Source organism: Panulirus ornatus, chromosome 28 (assembly GCF_036320965.1).
Source record: "Panulirus ornatus isolate Po-2019 chromosome 28, ASM3632096v1, whole genome shotgun sequence".
NCBI lineage: Eukaryota > Metazoa > Arthropoda > Malacostraca > Decapoda > Palinuridae > Panulirus > Panulirus ornatus.
The window spans coordinates 18,707,382-18,731,608 of record NC_092251.1 but is presented as its reverse complement, the minus strand read 5'-3'; the positions used below and the strand labels follow the sequence as shown (position 1 = coordinate 18,731,608).

Sequence of the window (24,227 nt, the reverse complement as noted above, 5' to 3'; positions counted from 1 at the left end):
AGATTTGTTTTAATCAGAGCTAAAAAGTTCAGATTCCTTTCCTAAAACATACTACGTATCTCTCCTTTCTCCTCGTCTTGGTTGCACCTTGTCTGATTTCATTCATAGTAATGGTTACAAACTTGTGGGCAAGCATTTCAACTATAGTGATTCAAGGTACTTTTATTCAACAGGATTGTCAATATTTATCTGAGTTAACAGTTAGCGTGGCTGAAAGTAGAACCATGGATACATCTAAAAACAGACAATACATATTTCCATTGAAATCCACAAGTGACATTATTAAAGCCTCCTAGTTACTTGAAAATTTACAGTATTTTTCTACATTAATATGTGTCTTTCTACTCTTACCACTTTGATCTATGAAACTTGTATCTCTTCCTCTATCACAAACACCCTCAAAGAGATCTAATGGTCTGATTCAGTTAGAATTCATTTCTATTTCTTTGTCTTTATAGCAGAAAATAAGAGGTGGGTAAATGTTAGCCCCCATCTACCAAGTGATGACAGGACTGAAGAGGATAGGAATGCATTTTGATAGATATGTGTCAGTGCTTTAACAGTTCTGGTGCAAGGGATAAAATTTTAGTGCTATGGGATATGAATGCAAAGCTGGGTATGAAGCAAATGATGGCATAATTAGGGGCATGAAGTCCCAGGTATAAATGAAAATGGGGAGAAGCTTTCAGCTATGTGACAAAGGAGGAATGGTGACTGTGAATACTGTACATTTTTCGAGGAAAGTTGCAGACATAAGTTTCTTTGTAATTACCCCAGGACCAATTTTTATGAAAGAGTTATGGTGTTACCTAAGATCTTCCTAAAAAGGCTCCTGCAACCTAAGGATACACTACTTCCGGTAGCAAGGATTCCTCTGTAGTAACACGTTCTTTCACAAACTATACTACCAATGGCACAGCTTTGCCAGAGATGAATTTTCACGTGTGAAGTAACTGCAAGCAGGTAGAATTCAATAACACTGCATACATAAGTATACATTACATGTGGGTGGGTAGGGATTAGGATCGTATACATTACATGTGGGTGGGTAGGGATTAGGATCGTATACATTACATGTGGGTGGGTAGGGATTAGGATCAAAGGGCATTACTGGATCATATACTAAGAGACATGATGACAATTGGATCACGTAACCATATACCATCTGCTGATAAGCATCATCATCAGGCCAGATTGCTGCTTATGGTGTGCAAGATGACTGTTCAATACTGTTTTGAGTCTATCAATGATGATGGTGGCTAACATAAGATAGGTAATGCATATTTGTAAAACCAAAATTTTACAAGTAATTCAATATTTAAACCAGCTTCAACAGAAAGCCTTCAACGACCAATACCCAAAGGTTGCTTTTATCCTCAGAAAAGTTTAAAGTGGCTTTGGATTTTCAGAAAAATTCCTTACTGATTTCTATTAAATATCAATACCCATCAATACTTACCTCAATGCTACTATATGGAAAAACTTGAAAAAGAAGATTTTAGGGAAGGAATCATCAAATCTGTACAAAAAAATGTTGTGGTTAATCAAATCCTTAGTTTCTGTGAGTGAATCATAAGTGCCACTACAAATGTAGGTTTTCAATTTTTTTACAGTCTAAGTATCTACATCTAATGCATAATAAAATGCTCAAATACAATACTGTTCTCCTACATACCCAGGTTACGGCAGTTATATTTCCCCTCACAAAAGTTTTTAGCATACCTGTCTTAATGTCAAGTATGTGAAGTGACTTGTCCTGACATGTGAATGCAGCAGTGCCAGATGTAGCTGTAGCTGCTGTAACCTGGGAGGTAAGGTAAGCCACCCAGCTCACTACATTTAATTGTGTCCTGCTAACCCGATGCAGATTAGGTGTACCACCACCAACACGACTACCAATGCGGTAGTCATTCTCTACTACCAATAAAGGTGGTGGAATATCATTAGAAGTTTCTCCTGGTATCTGAAAAAGTAAATAATTTGGAATAATGCCTTCCAACCAGTTTCCTAAAATTTCATAATCATACCAGGTGCAATTACTATATACCAAGATGTGATGATAAAGAAATTAAAACTTTTGCTGAATCATGAGACAACAGAAATATTTCTGACACCAGAATGTATAACTCCTATGAAGTAAGAATTAAGTCCTCTATATGAAAAAAAGTAAACTGAAGGAACAATGTAGTATGTGATAGTCATAAAAATTGAACTCTAACTTTCAACAATTTCTAGATGCACTAGTACAAATGAGCTGTGAAGAAATATTACCATTCAAAATACCCAAAAGTTTTAGTGAAATATAAAAAACAAAGTACATGGTGATATGAAGTCATATACAAATGCAATTTGCTAACGCATTCACCCTCCAACTTTACACTCAAAAAGCTTCCTCCTAGCAAGCCACCAATAAGAAATTTATCTTATCCTTAGCATCTCTATAAATGCCCCTAGTCCTCTCCACCTATGGCTATTCCTCTCTGAAAGAATACCTGAAGGAGAATTAACATATGGGAATTAAGTCACATGCTGAGTGCCACTGGACTGAGTCAGATAACATGACTCACTTCAGTTTCAAGGCAGAAATCTCTGGTTCAAAATAGGTATGTGAATCTAATCATCTTGCCTGTGTGAGTGGTGCCTAAAGGCATTTTGTCACCTATGCATCCAAAGACTGAAACATGGAGCACAAGTGTCCTGAAAACCTAAGAAACTATTGATCTATGCATCAAACCTACTATAACTTTGGACCACAATAATAAGGGAAGTGGACCCTTACAAGATTTTCAGCATTCTTTCCATACACACATATAAAAGGGTAGCAGTAGAAAAAACAGAGCCTTTGGCCCCTAAATCTGTGACTCTTTCATTTCCATAAAAGCCACCACAAAGACCTCCACAGACACCACTAAAATCACTCCATCATCAGCAAAGTGTACATCAATAACTACAAAACTAAAACATCTATAAAATACACATGCAACTATCTAACTCAATACCCCATCTATACAAGTACTGAACAATGTCAACATATGGGAAATGCTCAATCTTCCATCAGATAAAGCCGAGAAGTCACACATGCAACAAAGAACTTGACATCTTCAAGTGTCTTGTACATGCTTTTTTTTTTTATCTAACTGCCTTTCCTGAAAAAAAAATATGCATTATGCACCAAAACTAGAAACCATCATCAACACATAAGATCCAAAGACCACAAAGACCAGTTTATGGTTAGCCTTCAATGCTTTATCTACCTATGTTCAGCACACTGACTGCACATTGTGTCCCAAACGCCACACTGATTTACTTCATTCTTACCAATGCCTCCCTCAAACTTAATCAATGTTCTGGCTTTGACACCCTAAAGCATTGTTTACTACAACCTTCCATCTCCTTCCCAGTGTTTCTCTACCCCTTGCTGCCTCTACTTCTGACATACATACAGTACATCTACTTCACCAGTCTTTCTTCTCTCATTTTTCCAACTGCCTGAACCACTTCAGAACACCTTGTTTAACCTTCTTAATCAGACTTCACTTACAACCACACAACTATCAATTCACTACAATGATGCATTCAAAACTTTGTATTGCAGAGAAAGGGGATGGACAACATTTTTCTTGAATTTGCTACAGCATTTGACCCAGTAAACTTGTGTTATCAGAGCAAGTGACAAAACAATATATCAAAGATACAGTAAAAATTGGATAAAACAGTTTCCAACTGAATATTCAGAATGGCAGCAAATGGAACAATGTGAGAAGCAGATGTTCTACAGGGACTAATTCAAGGAACAGCACTATTCTCAATTCTGTTAGTAATAGTGATCTCAGATACAAGCAAAAAAGTGAAGCAAAGGAGTCTGGATCTCGGTGGATTATATAAGAATGAATAATGTGACAGGATGGGAAACACAGAAAAACTGCAAAAGACCTGAACATAATCTATAATTGAGCAGAAATAAAGCTAATGGAGCTTGATGATGAAATATTCAAACAAATAGGCCATGGAATGCTTAACAATTTATAAGCATCTCCCTGAAAAGGCTTAATGGGGAAAAACATAGAGAGAAGAAAAAGTCAACTACTTAGGAGTTATTATACATAAGAACATAGAACTCAAAAAATAATCATAAGATAGTAATCTTAACCAAATAATCAGTGGTTCTATATTGAGAATTTGTAAATTGAGGAGGCTAACGATGAAAATATTCAATTTATGTTAAAGGGCAAAATTGAGTACTGCTATACTGTATGGTCATCAATCAAACAAAATGGAATAAAAAGTGGTGCTTGAAAAATTCCAGAAACATAATCACAAGCAAAACTGATGGTCTGGAAGAAATGAACTACCACAAGAGGTTGAAAGAACTCGAACTGTACAGCCTGGAAAGAAGGGAAAAACACAGGATAATATTAGTATGGTAGCAAGTAGAGGGCATCAAGAAAATGTCTTAGATTCAAAAGCACATCTGCAAGGATGATAAAGAATTATTAAGTTGGGAGTAATACCATGAAGTATTCCAAAGCAACATCAGACAAAAATAATATTTATATGAGTCTAGTAAAAAAGAAAGATTATTCTGTGCAATACTGGGAAAGAGACAATACATAAATGGAATAACTACAAAAACATTTGAAAGAAAACTAGATGAATGACTGAGTTCAATCCCTGATGAACCTCGGACTGACAATTATAAGATATACATAGCAGTGGAGAGATACAGTATTACTCATCAAAGAACATAAACGGTGGAATCATAATGCTAGCCCAACCATTCTGGCAATATTTTGAAGTAGGCTCTCTTGAGCGTACGCATATGAAGAAACAAAGTCTCATCAATGCTGCATGAAAATAAATGTTGGACCTTGAATGCAAAGGAAAGGAAGAGGGTGGATGTGTTGGAAATTAAATGCTTAAGGATGATATGTGGAGAGAGATACATTAATCATGTAAAGAATGACAATATAACTTAAGCAGGGAGATACAATGTAGTTTCTTACAAAATAAAGCCATTTCACACAATACTGTCCACAAATATTTTATTTCTAAAACATCCATCCTCTTTCTTTCCTTTGCATTCACAGCCTTAGACTCATGTCTCTACATCTCTATTTGGACAATTATAAAGTTCCTTCAAACATACCCATCTTTGCCATTGCAGACAATTACGCCTCATTAAACACACTCCTTAGTGCAGCTAATAACTCACTTCAGCTCCCCTGGTGCCATATTCTGCCATGTCCACTCTCAAATACATAAAACACTCCACTTCACTGTCCTCCCATTTAAGTTTACACTCACACCCCTTGCCACACCTCATTACATTCACATTAACTTTCAACTTCCTCCCTCCACAAACTCTCCAAAACTTTGACACCAGCCTTTGGAGTTTCTCTATAGAGTCAGCCACCAGACATATATCATATGTCATCTGCAAAAACAAATGACTCAACTCCTAAGCCCCAAATCCCTACCAGACTGCATCCCTACTTTCTCCAAGATCCCTGACATTTACCTTCCTCTTCACCCTGTCCAGGAACAGATCAAATAGCCTAGGAGACATTAACCATCCCTAACAGAGACCCACTTTCACTGGGAATCACTTGCCCTTTTTCCTTCTACTCACAAACAACTTACTGATTTACTTTCCTAGTAAAAACTTATCACTGTACTTAATAGCATTTCTCCCACACCATGCCTAGAGCAGCTTTCACAAGGCATCTCTGTCATCTCAATTATGTGCTTCCTCCACATCTATAAATTTCACACACTAATCTTTCTGTCTCCAAAATTTCTGGCAAAAAGCAAACATCTTGTCCACACATTCTCTGTTACCACTCCTAAAGTCACATTGAAGTTCCCAGTCAGACATTTTGCACACACCACCATCCTCTCGATCATCACTCTATTCACTAACTGGGTATATTTAACAGAATTATACTTCTGTAATAGGAACATTAATTATTGTCCCCCTTACCACTATACAAGGGCACCATTCATGCATTTGTCAATCTTCCAGAATCTCACCTTGTGCCACTCAAATGTCAAACACTCTGACAAGCCGAGTGAGATACTCAACTGAAAATCCTTCCAGTCCTGCTGCTTTGCCAACTTCTTTAATGCAAGAGTTTCGTTACATGCCCTCCATTTACCATAACATACAACATGACTTGTCTCACTAGGCATGCCACCTCATGTTAAACCCAGGAATTCTGTTCCCATGTTTCCCAACAATCTTCACATCACTCAACCATCTGTTCTCTTCACTCTTGCCCCATCTGCTCCCTTAATTTTCCCCATCTACTCCCTTCACCCTTGCCCAATATGCTCTCTTCCCATCTGCTCCCTTCACCATTGTCCCATCCGCTCTTTCACTCTTACCCCATCTGCACCCTTTTCTTTTGCCCCATCTGCTTCCTTAATTTTCCCTATCTACTCCCTTCACTCTTGTCCCAAGTGCACCCTTCACTCTTGCCCCATCTGCTCCCTTCACTCTTGCCCCATCAGATCCCTTCACTCTTGTCTTAACTGCTCCATTCACTCTTGACCCATCTGGTTCCTTCTCTCTTCTTCCCATCTGCTCACTTCACTCTTGTCCCTTAAGCTCTCTTTACTCTTGCCCCTTTGCTACCTTCATTATTGTCCCATCTGGCCCCTTCATTCTTGCCCTATATGCTCCTTCCAATCTTGCCCCATTTGCTTCCTTCACTCTTGCCCCATCTGCCTCCTTCACTTTTGCCTTATCTGCTCCCTTCACTTTTGTCCCACCTGCTCCCTTCATTATCAATCTATAAGCTCCTTCCATTCTTGCCCCATCTACCTCCTTCACATTTGCCTTTTCTGATCCCTGTACTCTCGTCCCAAATGCTCCCTTCACTCCAACTTCATCTGCTCCCTTCATTTTTGCCCATCTCCTCCTTTCACTATTGTCTCATCTATTCTCTTCACTCCTGCCCGACTTGCTCCCCTCACTTGTACCATCTGTTCCCTTCACTCTTGCTCTATATGCTCCCTTCACTGTTGTCCCATCTGCTCCCTTCACTGTTGTCCCACCTGCTCCCCTCAGTCCTGCATCACCTGCTCCCTTCATTCTTGTCTCATCTGTTTCCTTCACTCTTGTCCCCTCTGCTTCCTTCACTCTTGCTCCATTTACACCCTTCATTACTGTCTCACCTGCTCCCTTTGCTCTTGCCCCATATGCTCCCTTCTCTCTTGTCTTATCCACTCCCTTCCCTCTTGTCCCATCTGCTCTCATCCCTCTTGTCCCATATGCTTCCTTCACTCTTGCAACATCTGCTTCCTTCACTGATACCTCATCTGCCTCATTCACTCTTGCTCCATTTGCCTCCTTCACTGGTGCCCCATCTGCCTCCATCACTCTTGCAACATCTGCCTCCTTCTCTGGTGTCCCATCTGCTTCCTCCATTGCCCCATCTGCCACCTTCTCTGGTGCCCCATCTGCCTCCTTCTCTGGTGCTCTACCTACCTCATTCACTTTTGCCCCATTTGCCTCCTCAATTCTTGCTCTAAATGTCTCCTCCACTTTTGCCCATTCTGCTACATTCACTTTTGTCCCAGCTGTTCACTTCACTCTGCTCACCTTTTTCCAAAAGTATTTACTTATCGGCTCTAAATTTCAATATTCTTTCACCCCATCTCTCATGTTCCAGGTGGTAGTAGACAAGCACCAACCAGTGAGGTACTATTGCAAGGGTGTTGGAAAGAATACTGACAGCAGTATGGTGAGTTAGCACTGCAGCAGCTGTCACATTCCCATCATTGGCCCAGAATGCTGTCCTTCCTTTCTGCCCCATCTACATGGGATTGCTGGAACTCAAACCACAAACATAAACTTTCTCCCCACCCCTCAAATAACACTAAGCATTTAATTCATGAGACTCTTTATATCAATTCACAAATTTCCTTTATTACAGGGGATAGGTGACTGAGAAAACTACCCACATATCTCTTGCATGTCACATGAAGAGACTAATAGAGGCAAAAGCAGGGTGGCTGGAAACCTTCCCCTCTTGTATTTTGCTTTTCAAAGACAGCAGCAGAAAAAAAAAGCCATGTGAGGATTTGTCAGCAAAGGTTCAGACCATGGCACCTGAATGTGTGCTGCTGTAACAAGGATGAAAAAAGGGAGAAATAGGCACTACCTTAGTGAGAAACCTAGATGTTCTAGCTCTGAATGAAACGAAGCTGAAGTAGAAAGAAGAATGGATTAAGAACATCATGGATTAGTGAGAGGACAAAGGTGAAAGGAGAGATGCTGTGTGAAAGATTGTACAAAAGGGAGTTTCAGACTGCTGTGGGGAAAAATGAAAGTAAGTTGTGAAAGATGGATGACAGTTAGAGCATATGCACCTGGAACTGAAAAAAGTGGAATGAGTGAGTGCTTTGGCAGTTATCATGCAAGACTTAGAGGATCTATAAGCAAGGGTGGGTAATGTAGCAACTGAGAGTATAATAAACTGAGTTCATGACATAAATAAGAATGGAGCAAAACTGCTGTGTGCTGAGAACGGTGGCAGGTGGAATGTCAAACAATTTCTTAGATGGCAAGTGTGAAAGTTTGTGGTGGGCTTAGGAAGTGACATCAGTGTGAGAAAGGTGGTGAAAATGTGCACATTTGAAAAACAGGCCTCTGTGCTGCAACAGCAAAGGAGACAGAGTGAAGAGGAGCACAAGGTGAGAGTTGAAGAGGATTAAAGGGATATTAGAAAACAGTCCTTAATGAGCAGGTGAAGTGTTTGGCATGTGGAAGTATAAGAAACAGTAGTAAGAGGCGGAATGAAAATATTAAACTGCTAGTCAATGAGAACAGAGAGGTGTAGGGAGGCTACATATGAGGAAGGAGTGAAAGCAATTGAGAGAAGTATGAAAGTATGTAGCAGGAGGTCAAAAGAAAGGTATAAGAGCAAAAGTAGTCTAAATAGCAGTAGAAATATTTTATGATTCTCAGGATAATTTATATAAGCAGCAAATAATATCCTTGAGATTTGATTGTGGATTTCTACAATGACATGAAAGTGAAGAATCCATTCATCACTTGAATTTTTGTACATGGGTGTATATTGTTCAGGGCGAGATGAGAAGCACATGGTGTGATTCATATTTCCAATGACAGTAATATAGGAGAACAGTTTTTGACAAGTAATATCTGAGGTACAATTCTTTTTTCATACAATGATCAGCATAAGAACCTAGAGGTTTTTAAAGCAAGTGCTAGTATTCTTTACCTTTCCAAATCGAGGTGAACAGGTCCCTTTAGTCAAATGGTATACATAGCTGCATGAAGCCCTAGGGTGAAGCATCAACGCCACTTTTCAGCAACTGCCCACTTATGCCAAAGCTTCAGGCAACTCATCCCTCTTTCAACTTGGCTGTAGCTGTTCCATCTCAAAAATGGAGAGAACAGTTACAATGACAGGTCACAAATGTTCACAGTACTGATCCCATTAAGTTCAAAATGTATCACTGTCTGACAAGAAACATTCATCAGGTGTGTGGTTAAAACTAACCTGAGTTGTTAACTTAGAGCAAAGGTGCTTCTGAACTCAATACCCCCTTACAAACCTTTTGTTGTCAATTTTCCAGGAGAATCTAACATACCATAATAGCAGCCTCTACAGTCTGGTACACTGCTCACAAACTTTGCCAAGCACTTCCTCTATCCCTCTCAAGATGGGTACTTCTAATGACTATTCTCACAAGTACAAAGAATATCCTTTATAAGTTGAAAGACTGGTAAAATATTTTTTTTTTTTTTTTTTTGCTTTGTAGCTGTCTCCCACATTTGCGAGGTACCGCAAGGAAACAGACGAAAGAAATGGCCCAACCCACCCCCATACACATATATATACATACATCCACACACGCAAATATACATACCTACACAGCTTTCCATGGTTTACCCCAGACGCTTCACATGCCCTGATTCAATCCACTGACAGCACATCAACCCCGGTATACCACATCGATCCAATTCACTCTATTCCTTGCCCTCCTTTCACCCTCCTGCATGTTCAGGCCCCGATCACACAAAATCTTTTTCACTCCATCTTTCCACTTCCAATTTGGTCTCCCACTTCTCCTCGTTCCCTCCACCTCCGACACATATATCCTCTTGGTCAATCTTTCCTCACTCATTCTCTCCATGTGCCCAAACCATTTCAAAACACCCTTTTCTGCTCTCTCAACCACGCTCTTTTTATTTCCACACATCTCTCTTACCCTTACGTTACTTACTCGATCAAACCAACTCACACCACACATTGTCCTCAAACATCTCATTTCCAGCACATCCATCCTCCTGCGCACAACTCTATCCATAGCCCACGCCTCGCAACCATACAACATTGTTGGAAAAACTATTGCTTCAAACATACCCATTTTTGCTTTCCGAGATAATGTTCTCGACTTCCACACATTCTTGAACTCAAGGCTCCCAGGATTTTCGCCCCCTCCCCAACCCTATGATCCACATCCACTTCCATGGTTCCATCCGCTGCCAGATCCACTCCCAGATATCTAAAACACTTTACTTCCTCCAGTTTTTCTCCATTCAAACTCACCTCCCAATTGACTTGACCCTCAACCCTACTGTACCTAATTACCTTGCTCTTATTCACATTTACTCTTAACTTTCTTCTTTCACACACTTTACCAAACTCAGTCACCAGCTTCTGCAGTTTCTTACATGAATCAGCCACCAGCGCTGTATCATCAGCGAACAACAACTGACTCACTTCCCAAGCTCTCTCATCCCCAACAGACTTCATACTTGCCCCTCTTTCCAAAACTCTTGCATTCACCTCCCTAACAACCCCATCCATAAACGAATTAAACAACCATGGAGACATCACACACCCCTGCCGCAAACCTACATTCACTGAGAACCAATCACTTTCCTCTCTTCCTACACGTACACATGCCTTACATCCTCGATAAAAACTTTTCACTGCTTCTAACAACTTGCCTCCCACACCATATATTCTTAATACCTTCCACAGAGCATCTCTATCAACTCTATCATATGCCTTCTCCAGATCCATAAATGCTACATACAAATCCATTTGCTTTTCTAAGTATTTCTCACATACATTCTTCAAAGCAAACACCTGATCCACACATCCTCTACCACATCTGAAAACACACTGCTCTTCCCCAATCTGATGCTCTGTACATGCCTTCACCCTCTCAATCAATACCCTCCCATATAATTTACCAGGAATACTCAACAAACTTATACCTCTGTAATTTGAGCACTCACTCTTATCCCCTTTGCCTTTGTACAATGGCACTATGCACGCATTCCGCCAATCCTCAGGCACCTCACCATGAGTCATACATACATTGAATAACCTTACCAACCAGTCAATAATACAGTCACCCCCTTTTAAAATAAATTCTGCTGCAATACCATCCAAACCTGCTGCCTTGCCGGCTTTCATCTTCCGCAAAGCTTTTACTACCTCTTCTCTGTTTACCAAATCATTTTCCCTAACCCTCTCACTTTGCATACCACCTCGACCAAAACACCCTATATCTGCCACTCTATCATCAAACACATTCAACAAACCTTCAAAATACTCACTCCATCATCTCCTTCTCACATCACCACTACTTGTTATCACCTCCCCATTTGCGTCCTTCACTGAAGTTCCCATTTGCTCTCTTGTCTTACGCACTTTATTTACCTCCTTCCAGAACATCTTTTTATTCTCCCTAAAATTTAATGATACTCTCTCACCCCAACTCTCATTTGCCCTCTTTTTCACCTCTTGCACCTTTCTCTTGACCTCCTGTCTCTTTCTTTTATACATCTCCCACTCAATTGCATTTTTTCCCTGCAAAAATCGTCCAAATGCCTCTCTCTTCTCTTTCACTAATAATCTTAATTCTTCATCCCACCACTCACTACCCTTTCTAATCAACCCTCCTCCCACTCTTCTCATGCCACAAGCATATATATATATATATATATATCCCTGGGGATAGGGGAGAAAGAATACTTCCCACGTATTCCCTGCGTGTCGTAGAAGGCGACTAAAAGGGGAGGGAGCGGGGGGCTGGAAATCCTCCCCTCTCACTTTTTTTTTTAATTTTCCAAAAGAGGGAACAGAGAAGGGGCCCAGGTGAGGATATTCCCTCAAGGGCCTAGTCCTCTGTTCTCAACGCTACCTCGCTAATGCGGGAAATGGCGAATAGTATGAAAGAAAGAAAGAAAGATATATATATATCTTTTCTTTCAAACTATTCGCCATTTCCCGCATTAGCGAGGTAGCGTTAAGAACAGAGGACTGGGCCTTTGAGGGAATACCCTCACCTGGCCCAATTCTCTGTTCCTTCTTTTTGGGAAAAAAAAAAAAAAAAAAAAAAAAAAAAAAAAAAACGAGAGGGGAGGATTTCCAGCCCCCCACTCCCTCCCCTTTTAGTCGCCTTCTACGACACGCAGGGAATACGTGGGAAGTATTCTTAATCCCCTATCCCCAGGGATATATATATATATATATATATATATATATATATATATATATATATATATATATGTTATTATTATTATTATTTTGCTTTGTCGCTGTCTCCCGCGTTTGCGAGGTAGCGCAAGGAAACAGACGAAAGAAATGGCACAACCCACCCCCATACACAATGCACACACACACACGCCCACACACGTCAATATACATACCTATACATCTCAATGTACACATATATATACACACACAGACACATACATATATTCCCATGCACACAATTCACACTGCCTGCTCCTATTCATTCCCATCACCACCTCGCCACACATGGAATACCATCCCCCTCCCCCCTCATGTGTGCGAGGTAGCACTAGGAAAAGACAACAAAGGCCCCATTCGTTCACACTCAGTCTCCAGCTGTCACGTAATAATGCCCGAAACCACAGCTCCCTTTCCACATCCAGACCCCACACAACTTTCCATGGTTTACCCCAGACGCTTCACATGCCCTGATTCAATCCATCGACAGCACGTCAACCCCGGTATACCACATCGATCCAATTCACTCTATTCCTTGCCCTCCTTTCACCCTCCTGCATGTTCAGGCCCCGATCACTCAAAATTTTTTTCACTCCATCTTTCCACCTCCAATTTGGTCTCCCACTTCTCCTCGTTCCCTCCACCTCCGACGCATATATCCTCTTGGTCAATCTTTCCTCACTCATTCTCTCCATGTGCCCAAACCATTTCAAAACACCCTCTTCTGCTCTCTCAACCCCGCTCTTTTTATTTCCACACATCTCTCTTACCCTTACAATACTTACTCGATCAAACCATATATTCCTATGAGTCCACGGGGAAAATGAAACACGAAAAGTTCCCAAGTGCCCTTTCGTGTAATTATCACATCATCAGGGGAGACACAAGAGAGAAATATAACAGTCAGTTGATATACATCGAAGAGACAAAGCTAGGACTCCATTTGGCAAATGGATTTTTATGTAGCATTTATGGATCTGGAGAAGGCATATGATAGGGTTGATAGAGATGCTCTGTGGAAGGTATTAAGAATATATGGTGTGGGAGGCAAGTTGTTAAAAGCTGTGAAAAGTTTTTATTGAGGATGTAAGGCATCTGTACGTGTAGGAAGAGAGGAAAGTGATTGGTTCTCAGTGAATGTATGTTTGCAGGCAGAGGTGTGTGATGTCTCCAAGGTTGTTTAATTTGTTTATGGATGGGGTTGTTAGGGAGGTGAATGCAAGAGTTTTGGAAAGAGGGGCAAGTATGCAGTCTGTTGTGGACGAGAGAGCTTGGGAAATGAGTCAGTTGTTGTTCGCTGATGATACAGCGCTGGTGGCTGATTCATGTGAGAAACTGCAGAAGCTGGTGACTGAGTTTGGTAAAGTGTGTGAAAGAAGAAAGTTGAGAGTAAATGTGAATAAGAGCAAGGTTATTAGGTACAGTAGGGTTGAGGGTCAAGTCAATTGGGAGGTAAGTTTGAATGGAGAAAAACTGGAGGAAGTAAAGTGTTTTAGATATCTGGGAGTGGATCTGGCAGTGGATGGAACCATGGAAGCGGAAGTGAATCATAGGGTGGGGGAGGGGGCGAAAATTTTGGAAGCCTTGAAGAATGTGTGGAAGTTGAGAACATTATCTCCGAAAGCAAAAATGGCTATGTTTGAAGGAATAGTGGTTCCAACAATGTTGTATGGTTGCGAGGCGTGGGCTATGGATAGAGTTGTCCGCAGGAGGGTGGATGTGCTGGAAATGAGATGTTTGAGGACAATATGTGGTGTGAGGTGGTTTGATCGAATAAGTAATGTAAGGGTAAGAGAGATGTGTGGAAATAAGAAGAGCGTGGTTGAGAGAGCAGAAAAGGGTGTTTTGAAATGGTTTGGTCACATGGAGAGAATGAGTGAGGAAAGATTGACCAAGAGGATATATGTGTCGGAGGTGGAGGGAACCAGGAGAAGTGGGAGACCAAATTGGAGGTGGAAAGATGGAGTGAAAAAGATTTTGAGTGATCGGGGCCTGAACATGCAGGAGGGTGAAAGGCGGGCAAGGAATAGAGTGAATTGGATCGATGTGGTATACTGGGGTCGACGTGCTGTCAATGGATTGAATCAGGGCATGTGAAGCGTCTGGGGTAAACCATGGAAAGTTCTGTGGGGCCTGCATGTGGAAAGGGAGCTGTGGTTTCGGGCATTGTTGCATGACAGCTAGAGACTCAGTGTGAACGAATGGGGCCTTTGTTGTCTTTTCCTAGTGCTACCTCACACACATGAGGGGGGAGGGGGATGTTATTCCATGTGTGGCGAGGTGGCGATGGGAATGAATAAAGGCAGACAGTGTGAACTGTATGCATGTGTATATATGTATATGTCTGTGTGTGTATATATATGTGTACATTGAGATGTATGGGTATGTATATTTGCGTGTGTGGACGTGTATGTATATACATGTGTATTGGGGTGGGTTGGGCCATTTCTTTCGTCTGTTTCCTTGCGCTACCTCGCAAACACGGGAGACAGCGACAAAGCAAAATAAATAAATATATATATATATTGGGGAAGAGCAGTGTGGTTTCAGAAGTGGTAGAGGATGTGTGGATCAGGTGTTTGCTTTGAAGAATGTATGTGAGAAATACTTAGAAAAGCAAATGGATTTGTATGTAGCATTTATGGATCTGGAGAAGGCATATGATACAGTTGATAGTGATGCTCTGTGGAAGGTATTAAGAATATATGGTGTGGGAGGCAAGTTGTTAGAAGCAGTGAAAAGTTTTTATCGAGGATGTAAGGCATGTGTACGTGTAGGAAGAGAGGAAAGTGATTGGTTCTCAGTGAATGTAGGTTTGCGGCAGGGGTGTGTGATGTCTCCATGGTTGTTTAATTTGTTTATGGATGGGGTTGTTAGGGAGGTGAATGCAAGAGTTTTGGAAAGAGGGGCAAGTATGAAGTCTGTTGGGGATGAGAGAGCTTGGGAAGTGAGTCAGTTGTTGTTCGCTGATGATACAGCGCTGGTGGCTGATTCATGTGAGAAACTGCAGAAGCTGGTGACTGAGTTTGGTAAAGTGTGTGAAAGAAGATAGTTAAGAGTAAATGTGAATAGGAGCAAGGTTATTAGGTACAGTAGGGTTGAGGGTCAAGTCAATTGGGAGGTAAGTTTGAATGGAGAAAAACTGGAGGAAGTAAAGTGTTTTAGATATCTGGGAGTGGATCTGGCAGCGGATGGAACCATGGAAGCGGAAGTGGATCATAGGGTGGGGGAGGGGGCGAAAATTCTGGGAGCCTTGAAGAATGTGTGGAAGTCGAGAACATTATCTCGGAAAGCAAAATTGGGTATGTTTGAAGGAATAGTGGTTCCAACAATGTTGTATGGTTGCGAGGCGTGGGCTATGGATAGAGTTGTGCGCAGGAGGATGGATGTGCTGGAAATGAGATGTTTGAGGACAATGTGTGGTGTGAGGTAGTTTGATCGAGTAAGTAACGTAAGGGTAAGAGAGATGTGTGGAAATAAAAAGAGCGTGGTTGAGAGAGCAGAAGAGGGTGTTTTGAAATGGTTTGGGCACATGGAGAGAATGAGTGAGGAAAGATTGACCAAGAGGATATATGTGTCAGAGGTGGAGGGAACGAGGAGAAGTGGGAGACCAAATTGGAGGTGGAAAGATGGAGTGAAAAAGATTTTGTGTGATCGGGGCCTGAACATGCAGGAGGGTGAAAGGAGGGTAAGGAATAGAGTGAATTGGATCGATGTGGTATGCCGGGGTTGACGTGCTGTCAGTGGGTTGAATCAGGGCATGTGAAGCGTCTGTGGTAAACCATGGAAAGCTGTGTAGGTATGTATATTTGTGTGTGTGGGTGTATGTATATACATGTGTATGGGGGTGGGTTGGGCCATTTCTTTCGTCTGTTTCCTTGCGCTACCTCGCAAACGCGGGAGACAGCAAAAAAAAAAATATATATATATATATATATATATATATATATATATATATATATATATATATATATATATATATATTTATTCTTTTTTTTTTTTTGCTTTGTTGCTGTCTCTTGCATTTGCGAGGTAGCGCAAGGAAATAGACGAAAGAAATGCCCCAACCCACCCCCATACACATGTATATACGTACGTCCACACACACAAATATACATACCTACACAGCTTTCCATGGTTTACCCCAGATGCTTCACATGCCCTGATTCAATCCACTGACAGCAGGTTGACCCCAGTATAACACATCGATCCAATTCACTCTATTCCTTGCCCTCCTTTCACCCTCCTGCATGTTCAGGCCCCGATCACACAAAATCTTTTTCACTCCATCTTTCCACCTCCAATTTGGTCTGCCCACTTCTCCTCGTTCCCTCCACCTCCGACACATATATCCTCTTGGTCAATCTTTCCTCACTCATTCTCTCCATGTGCCCGAACCATTTCAAAACACTCTCTTCTGCTCTCTCAACCACGCTCTTTTTATTTCCACACATCTCTCTTACCCTTACGTTACTCGATCAAACCACCTCACACCACACATTGTCCTCAAACATCTCATTTCCAGCACGTCCATCCTCCTGCGCACAACTCTATCCATAGCCCACGCCTCGCAACCATACAACATTGTTGGAACCACTATTCCTTCAAACATACCCATTTTTGCTTTCCGAGATAATGTTCTCGACTTCCACACATTCTTCAAGGCTCCCAGGATTTTCGCCCCCTCCCCCACCCTATGATCCACTTCCGCTTCCATGGTTCCATCCGCTGCCAGATCCACTCCCAGATATCTAAAACACTTTACTTCCTCCAGTTTTGCTCTATTGAAACTTACCTCCCAATTGACTTGACCCTCAACACTACTGTACCTAATAACCTTGCTCTTATTCACATTCACTCTTAACTTTCTTCTTTCACACACTTTACCAAACTCAGTCACCAGCTTCTGCAGTTTCTCACATGAATCAGCCACCAGCGCTGTATCATCAGCGAACAACAACTGACTCACTTCCCAAGCTCTCTCATCCCAAACAGACTTCATACTTGCCCCTCTTTCCAAAACTCTTGCATTTACCTCCCTAACAACCCCATCCATAAACAAATTAAACAACCATGGAGACATCACACACCCCTGCCGTAAACCTACATTCACTGAGAACCGATCACTTTCCTCTCTTCCTACACGTACACATGCCTTACATCCTCAATAAAAACTTTATATATATTCCTATGAGTCCACAGTGAAAATGAAAGACAGTAAGTTCCAAAGAGCACCTTCGTGCAATAATCACATCATCAGGGGAGACACAAGAGAGAACTATAACAGTCAGTTGATATACAACGAAAAGACATAGCTAGGGCATCGTTTGGTAAACATGTGACTGTCCAAGACAGACAACGAGCATATCACAAAATCATCAAATGGACAAGAAGGTGAATTGTTTTCAAACTGTATCAACAATAAAGTTGTCCAATTTGTATAGACCTTCACTAATATCAAGGTTATAATTCTTTGTGTATTTATATATCTTGATATGTATTTATACATATGATATATATACCGGGGTCGACGTGCTGTCAATGGATTGAATCAGGGTATGTGAAGCGTCTGGGGTAAACCACGGAAAGTTCTGTGGGGCCTGGATGTGGAAAGGGAGTTGTGGTTTCGGGCATTATTGCATGACAGCTAGAGACTGAGTGTGAACGAATGAGGCCTTTGTTGTCTTTTCCTAGTGCTACCTCACACACATGAGGGGGGGAGGGGGATGTTATTTCATGTGTGGCAAGGTGGCGATGGGAATGAATAAAGGCTGACAGTGTAAATTGTGTGCATGTGTATATATGTATGTGTCTGTGTGTGTATATATATATGTGTACATTGAGATGTATGGGTATGTATATTTGCGTGTTTGGACGTGTATGTATATACATGTGTATGGGGGTGGGTTGGGCAATCTCTTTCGTGTGTTTCCTTGCGCTACCTCACAAACGTGGGAGACAGCGACAAAACAAATAGACATATGAGATATATTGAGGTGGCTGGATGGTGACGGGAATGAATAAGGGCAGATAGTATGAATTATGTACATGTGTATATACGTATATGTCTGTGTGTGTATATATATGTATACCTGGAGATGTATAGGTACGTATATGTGCGTGTGTGGACATGTATGTATATACATGTATATGTGGGTGGGTTGGGCGATTCTTTCGTCTGCTTCATTGCACTACCTCGCTAACACGGGAGACAGCAGCAAAGTATAATAAATAAAACAAATAAAATATATATATATTTTTTTTTTTATTTTGCTTTGTCGCTGTCTCCCGCGTTTGCGAGGTAGCGCAAGGAAACAGACGAAAGAAATGGCCCAACCCACCCCCATACACAATGTATATACATACACGTCCACAAACGCAAATATACATACCTATACATCTCAATGTACACATATATATACACACACAGACACATACATATATACCCATGAACACAATTCACACTGTCTGCCTTTATTCATTCCCATCGCTACCTCGCCACACATGGAATACCATCCCCCTCCCCCCCATGTGTGCGAGGTAGCACTAGGAAAAGACAACAAAGGCCCCATTCGTTCACATTCAGTCTCTAGCTGTCATGCAATAATGCCCGAAACCACAGCTCCCTTTCCACATCCAGGCCCCACACAACTTTCCATGGTTTACCCCAGACGCTTCCCATGCCCTGATTCAATCCACTGACAGCACGTCAACCCCGGTATACCACATCGATCCAATTTACTCTATTCCTTGCCCTCCTTTCACCCTCCTGCATGTTCAGGCCCTGATCACACAAAATCTTTTTCACTCCATCTTTCCACCTCCAAGTTGGTCTCCCACTTCTCCTCGTTCCCTCCACCTCCAACATATATATCCTCTTGGTCAATCTTTCCTCACTCATTCTCTCCATGTGAGAAACCATTTCAAAACACCCTCTTCTGCTCTCTCAACCACGCTCTTTTTATTTCCACATATCTCTCTTACCCTTACATTACTTACTCGATCAAACCACCTCACACCACACATTGTCCTCAAACATCTCATTTCCAGCACATCCACCCTCCTGCGCACAACTCTATCCATAGCCCACGCCTCGCAACCATACAACATTGTTGGAACCACTATTCCTTCAAACATACCAATTTTTGGTTTCCAAGATAATGTTCTCGACTTCCACACATTCTTCAAGGCTCCCAGGATTTTCGCCCCCTCCCCCACCCTATGATTCACTTCCGCTTCCATGGTTCCATCCGCTGCCAGATCCACTCCCAGATATCTAAAACACTTTACTTCCTCCAGTTTTTCTCCATTCAAACTTACCTCCCAATTGACCCAATTGAGGATGTAAGGCATGTGTACGTGTAGGAAGAGAGGAAAGTGATTGGTTCTCAGTGAATGTAGGTTTGCGGCAGGGGTGTGTGATGTCTCCATGGTTGTTTAATTTGTTTATGGATGGGGTTGTTAGGGAGGTAAATGCAAGAGTCCTGGAAAGAGGGGCAAGTATGAAGTCTGTTGGGGATGAGAGAGCTTGGGAAGTGAGTCAGTTGTTGTTCGCTGATGATACAGCGCTGGTGGCTGATTCATGTGAGAAACTGCAGAAGCTGGTGACTGAGTTTGGTAAAGTGTGTGGAAGAAGAAAGTTAAGAGTAAATGTGAATAAGAGCAAGGTTATTAGGTACAGTAGGGGTGAGGGTCAAGTCAATTGGGAGGTGAGTTTGAATGGAGAAAAACTGGAGGAAGTGAAGTGTTTTAGATATCTGGGAGTGGATCTGTCAGCGGATGGAACCATGGAAGCGGAAGTGGATCATAGGGTGGGGGAGGGGGCGAAAATTTTGGGAGCCTTGAAAAATGTGTGGAAGTCGAGAACATTATCTCGGAAAGCAAAAATGGGTATGTTTGAAGGAATAGTGGTTCCAGCAATGTTGTATGGTTGCGAGGCGTGGGCTATGGATAGAGATGTGCGCAGGAGGATGGATGTGCTGGAAATGAGATGTTTGAGGAAAATGTGTGGTGTGAGGTGGTTTGATCGAGTAAGTAACGTAAGGGTAAGAGAGATGTGTGGAAATAAAAAGAGCGTGGTTGAGAGAGCAGAAGAGGGTGTTTTGAAATGGTTTGGGCACATGGAGAGAATGAGTGAGGAAAGATTGACCAAGAGGATATATGTGTCGGAGGTGGAGGGAACGAGGAGAAGAGGGAGACCAAATTGGAGGTGGAAAGATGGAGTGAAAAAGATTTTGTGTGATCGGGGCCTGAACATGCATGAAGGTGAAAGGAGGGCAAGGAATAGAGTGAATTGGAGCGATGTGGTATACAGGGGTTGACGTGCTGTCAGTGGATCGAATCAAGGCATGTGAAGCGTCTGGGGTAAACCATGGAAAGCTGTGTAGGTATGTATATTTGCGTGTGTGGACGTGTGTATGTACATGTGTATGGGGGGGGGGCCATTTCTTTCGTCTGTTTCCTTGCGCTACCTCGCAAACGCGGGAGACAGCGACAAAGTAGGCGTTTGTGAGGTAGCGCAAGGAAACAGACAAAAGAAATGGCCCCCCCCCCATACACATGTATATACATACGTCCACACACGCAAATATACATACCTACACAGCTTTCCATGGTTTACCCCAGACGCTTCACATGCCTTGATTCAATCCACTGACAGCACGTCAACCCCGGTATACCACATCGCTCCAATTCACTCTATTTCTTGCCCTCCTTTCACCCTCCTGCATGTTCAGGCCCCGATCACACAAAATCTTTTTCACTCCATCTTTCCACCTCCAATTTGGTCTCCCTCTTCTCCTCGTTCCCTCCACCTCCGACACATATATCCTCTTGGTCAATCTTTCCTCACTCATTCTCTCCATGTGCCCAAACCACTTCAAAACACCCTCTTCTGCTCTCTCAACCACGCTCTTTTTATTTCCACACATCTCTCTTACCCTTACGTTACTCACTCGATCAAACCACTTCACACCACACATTGTCCTCAAACATCTCATTTCCAGCACATCCATCCTCCTGCACACAACTCTATCCATAGCCCACGCCTCGCAACCATACAACATTGTTGGAACCACTATTCCTTCAAACATACCCATTTTTGCTTTCCGAGATAATGTTCTCGACTTCCACACATTCTTCAAGGCTCCCAGAATTTTCGCCCCCTCCCCCACCCTATGATCCACTTCCACTTCCATGGTTCCATCTGCTGCCAGATCCACTCCCAGATATCTAAAACACTTCACTTCCTCCAGTTTTTCTCCATTCAAACTCACCTCCCAATTGACTTGACCCTCAACCATACTGTACCTAATAACCTTGCTCTTATTCACATTTACTCTTAACTTTCTTCTTCCACACACTTTACCAAACTCAGTCACCAGCTTCTGCAGTTTCTCACATGAATTAGCCACCAGCACTGTATCATCAGCGAACAACAACTGACTCACTTCCCAAGCTCTCTCATCCCCAACAGACTTCATACTTGCCCCTCTTTCCAAAACTCTTGCATTTACCTCCCTAACAACCCCATCCATAAACAAATTAAACAACCATGGAGACATCACACACCCCTGCCGCAAACCTACATTCACTGAGAACCAATCACTTTCCTCTCTTCCTACACGTACACATGCCTTACATCCTCGATAAAAACTTTTCACTGCTTCTAACAACTTGCCTCCCACACCATATATTCTTAATACCTTCCACAGAGCATCTCTATCAACTCTATCATATGCCTTCTCCAGATCCATAAATGCTACATACAAATCCATTTGCTTTTCTAAGTATTTCTCACATACATTCTTCAAAGCAAACACCTGATCCACACATCCTCTACCACTTCTGAAACCACACTGCTCTTCCCCAATCTCATGCTCTGTACATGCCTTCACCCTCTCAATCAATACCCTCCCATATAATTTACCAGGAATACTGAACAAACTTATACCTCTGTAATTTGAGCACTCACTCTTATCCCCTTTGCCTTTGTACAATGGCACTATGCACGCATTCCGCCAATCCTCAGGCACCTCACCATGAGTCATACATACATTAAATAACCTTACCAACCAGTCAACAATACAGTCACCCCCTTTTTTAATAAATTCCACTGCAATACCATCCAAACCTGCTGCCTTGCCGGCTTTCATCTTCCGCAAAGCTTTCACTACCTCTTCTCTGTTTGCCAAATCATTTTCCCTAACCCTCTCACTTTGCACACCACCTCGACCAAAACACCCTATATCTGCCACTCTATCATCAAACACATTCAACAAACCTTCAAAATACTCACTCCATCTCCTTCTCACATCACCACTACTTGTTATCACCTCCCCATTTGCGCCCTTCACTGAAGTTCCCATTTGCTCCCTTGTCTTACGCACTTTATTTACCTCCTTCCAGAACATCTTTTTATTCTCCCTAAAATTTAATGGTACTCTCTCACCCCAACTCTCATTTGCCCTTTTTTTCACCTCTTGCACCTTTCTCTTGACCTCCTGTCTCTTTCTTTTATACATCTCCCACTCAATTGCATTTTTTCCCTGCAAAAATCGTCCAAATGCCTCTCTCTTCTCTTTCACTAATACTCTTACTTCTTCATCCCACCACTCACTACCCTTTCTAATAAACCCACCTCCCACTCTTCTCATGCCACAAGCATCTTTTGCGCAATCCATCACTGATTCCCTAAATACATCCCATTCCTCCCCCACTCCCCTTACTTCCATTGTTCTCACCTTTTTCCATTCTGTACTCAGTCTCTCCTGGTACTTCCTCACACAGGTCTCCTTCCCAAGCTCACTTACTCTCACCACCCTCTTCACCCCAACATTCACTCTTCTTTTCTGAAAACCCATACAAATCTTCACCTTAGCCTCCACAAGATAATGATCAGACATCCCTCCAGTTGCACCTCTCAGCACATTAACATCCAAAACGTCTCTCTTTCGCACGCCTGTCAATTAACACGTAATCCAATAACGCTCTCTGGCCATCTCTCCTACTTACATAAGTATACTTATGTATATCTCGCTTTTTAAACCAGGTATTCCCAATCATCAGTCCTTTTTCAGCACATAAATCTACAAGCTCTTCACCATTTCCATTTACAACACTGAACACCCCATGTATACCAATTATTCCCTCAACTGCCACATTACTCACCTTTGCATTCAAATCACCCATCACTATAACCCGGTCTCGTGCATCAAAACCACTAACACACTCATTCAGCTGCTCCCAAAACACTTACCGCCAGGTGGTAGAGTTTCCCGCAGTGTATCGAGACAGACTTCCCCAGAACTTTTTTTAAAGGGGAAGTAAATGTTTATAGTTGTGTTACTGGAGTGATAGTTTTCATACATGGTGTTTTGACAAGAAAATAGTGAAATTGGAGAAAAATGTAGCTTAGACATTGAAGCTTATTGATACAGTGGTTAAATTGATGAGAACTGCTATTGACGTTTGTGTAAATAAATTATACATTTCCTTTTTTCCATAGCCAGAGGTTGAACCATTATGTGACATTCATTTTTTTCATTCATTTCAAGCTAGAAGTTTCAGTTTTCTAAATTGTTTCTTACATTTTCATATGTATATGTATGTGTGTGTGTGTGTGTGTATATGTGCGTATGTATGTGTATGTGTGTGTATGTGTATATGTATATATATATGTATATTATCCCTGGGGATAGGGGT

The 24,227-nt window shown here is 41.9% G+C and overlaps 1 protein-coding gene across 2 annotated transcripts in view; it reads right to left on the bottom strand.

The window, feature by feature from the left end:
* Positions 1 to 24,227, bottom strand: part of Hira (histone cell cycle regulator-like protein) — a 539,085-nt gene that overhangs the window by 125,944 nt on the left and 388,914 nt on the right. For both annotated transcript variants that reach the window (XM_071678795.1, XM_071678796.1), the window contains exon 13: positions 1,723 to 1,963. In XM_071678795.1, coding sequence (XP_071534896.1) covers positions 1,723 to 1,963 — 241 coding nt within the window. The remainder of the gene's footprint in view (positions 1 to 1,722; positions 1,964 to 24,227) is intronic.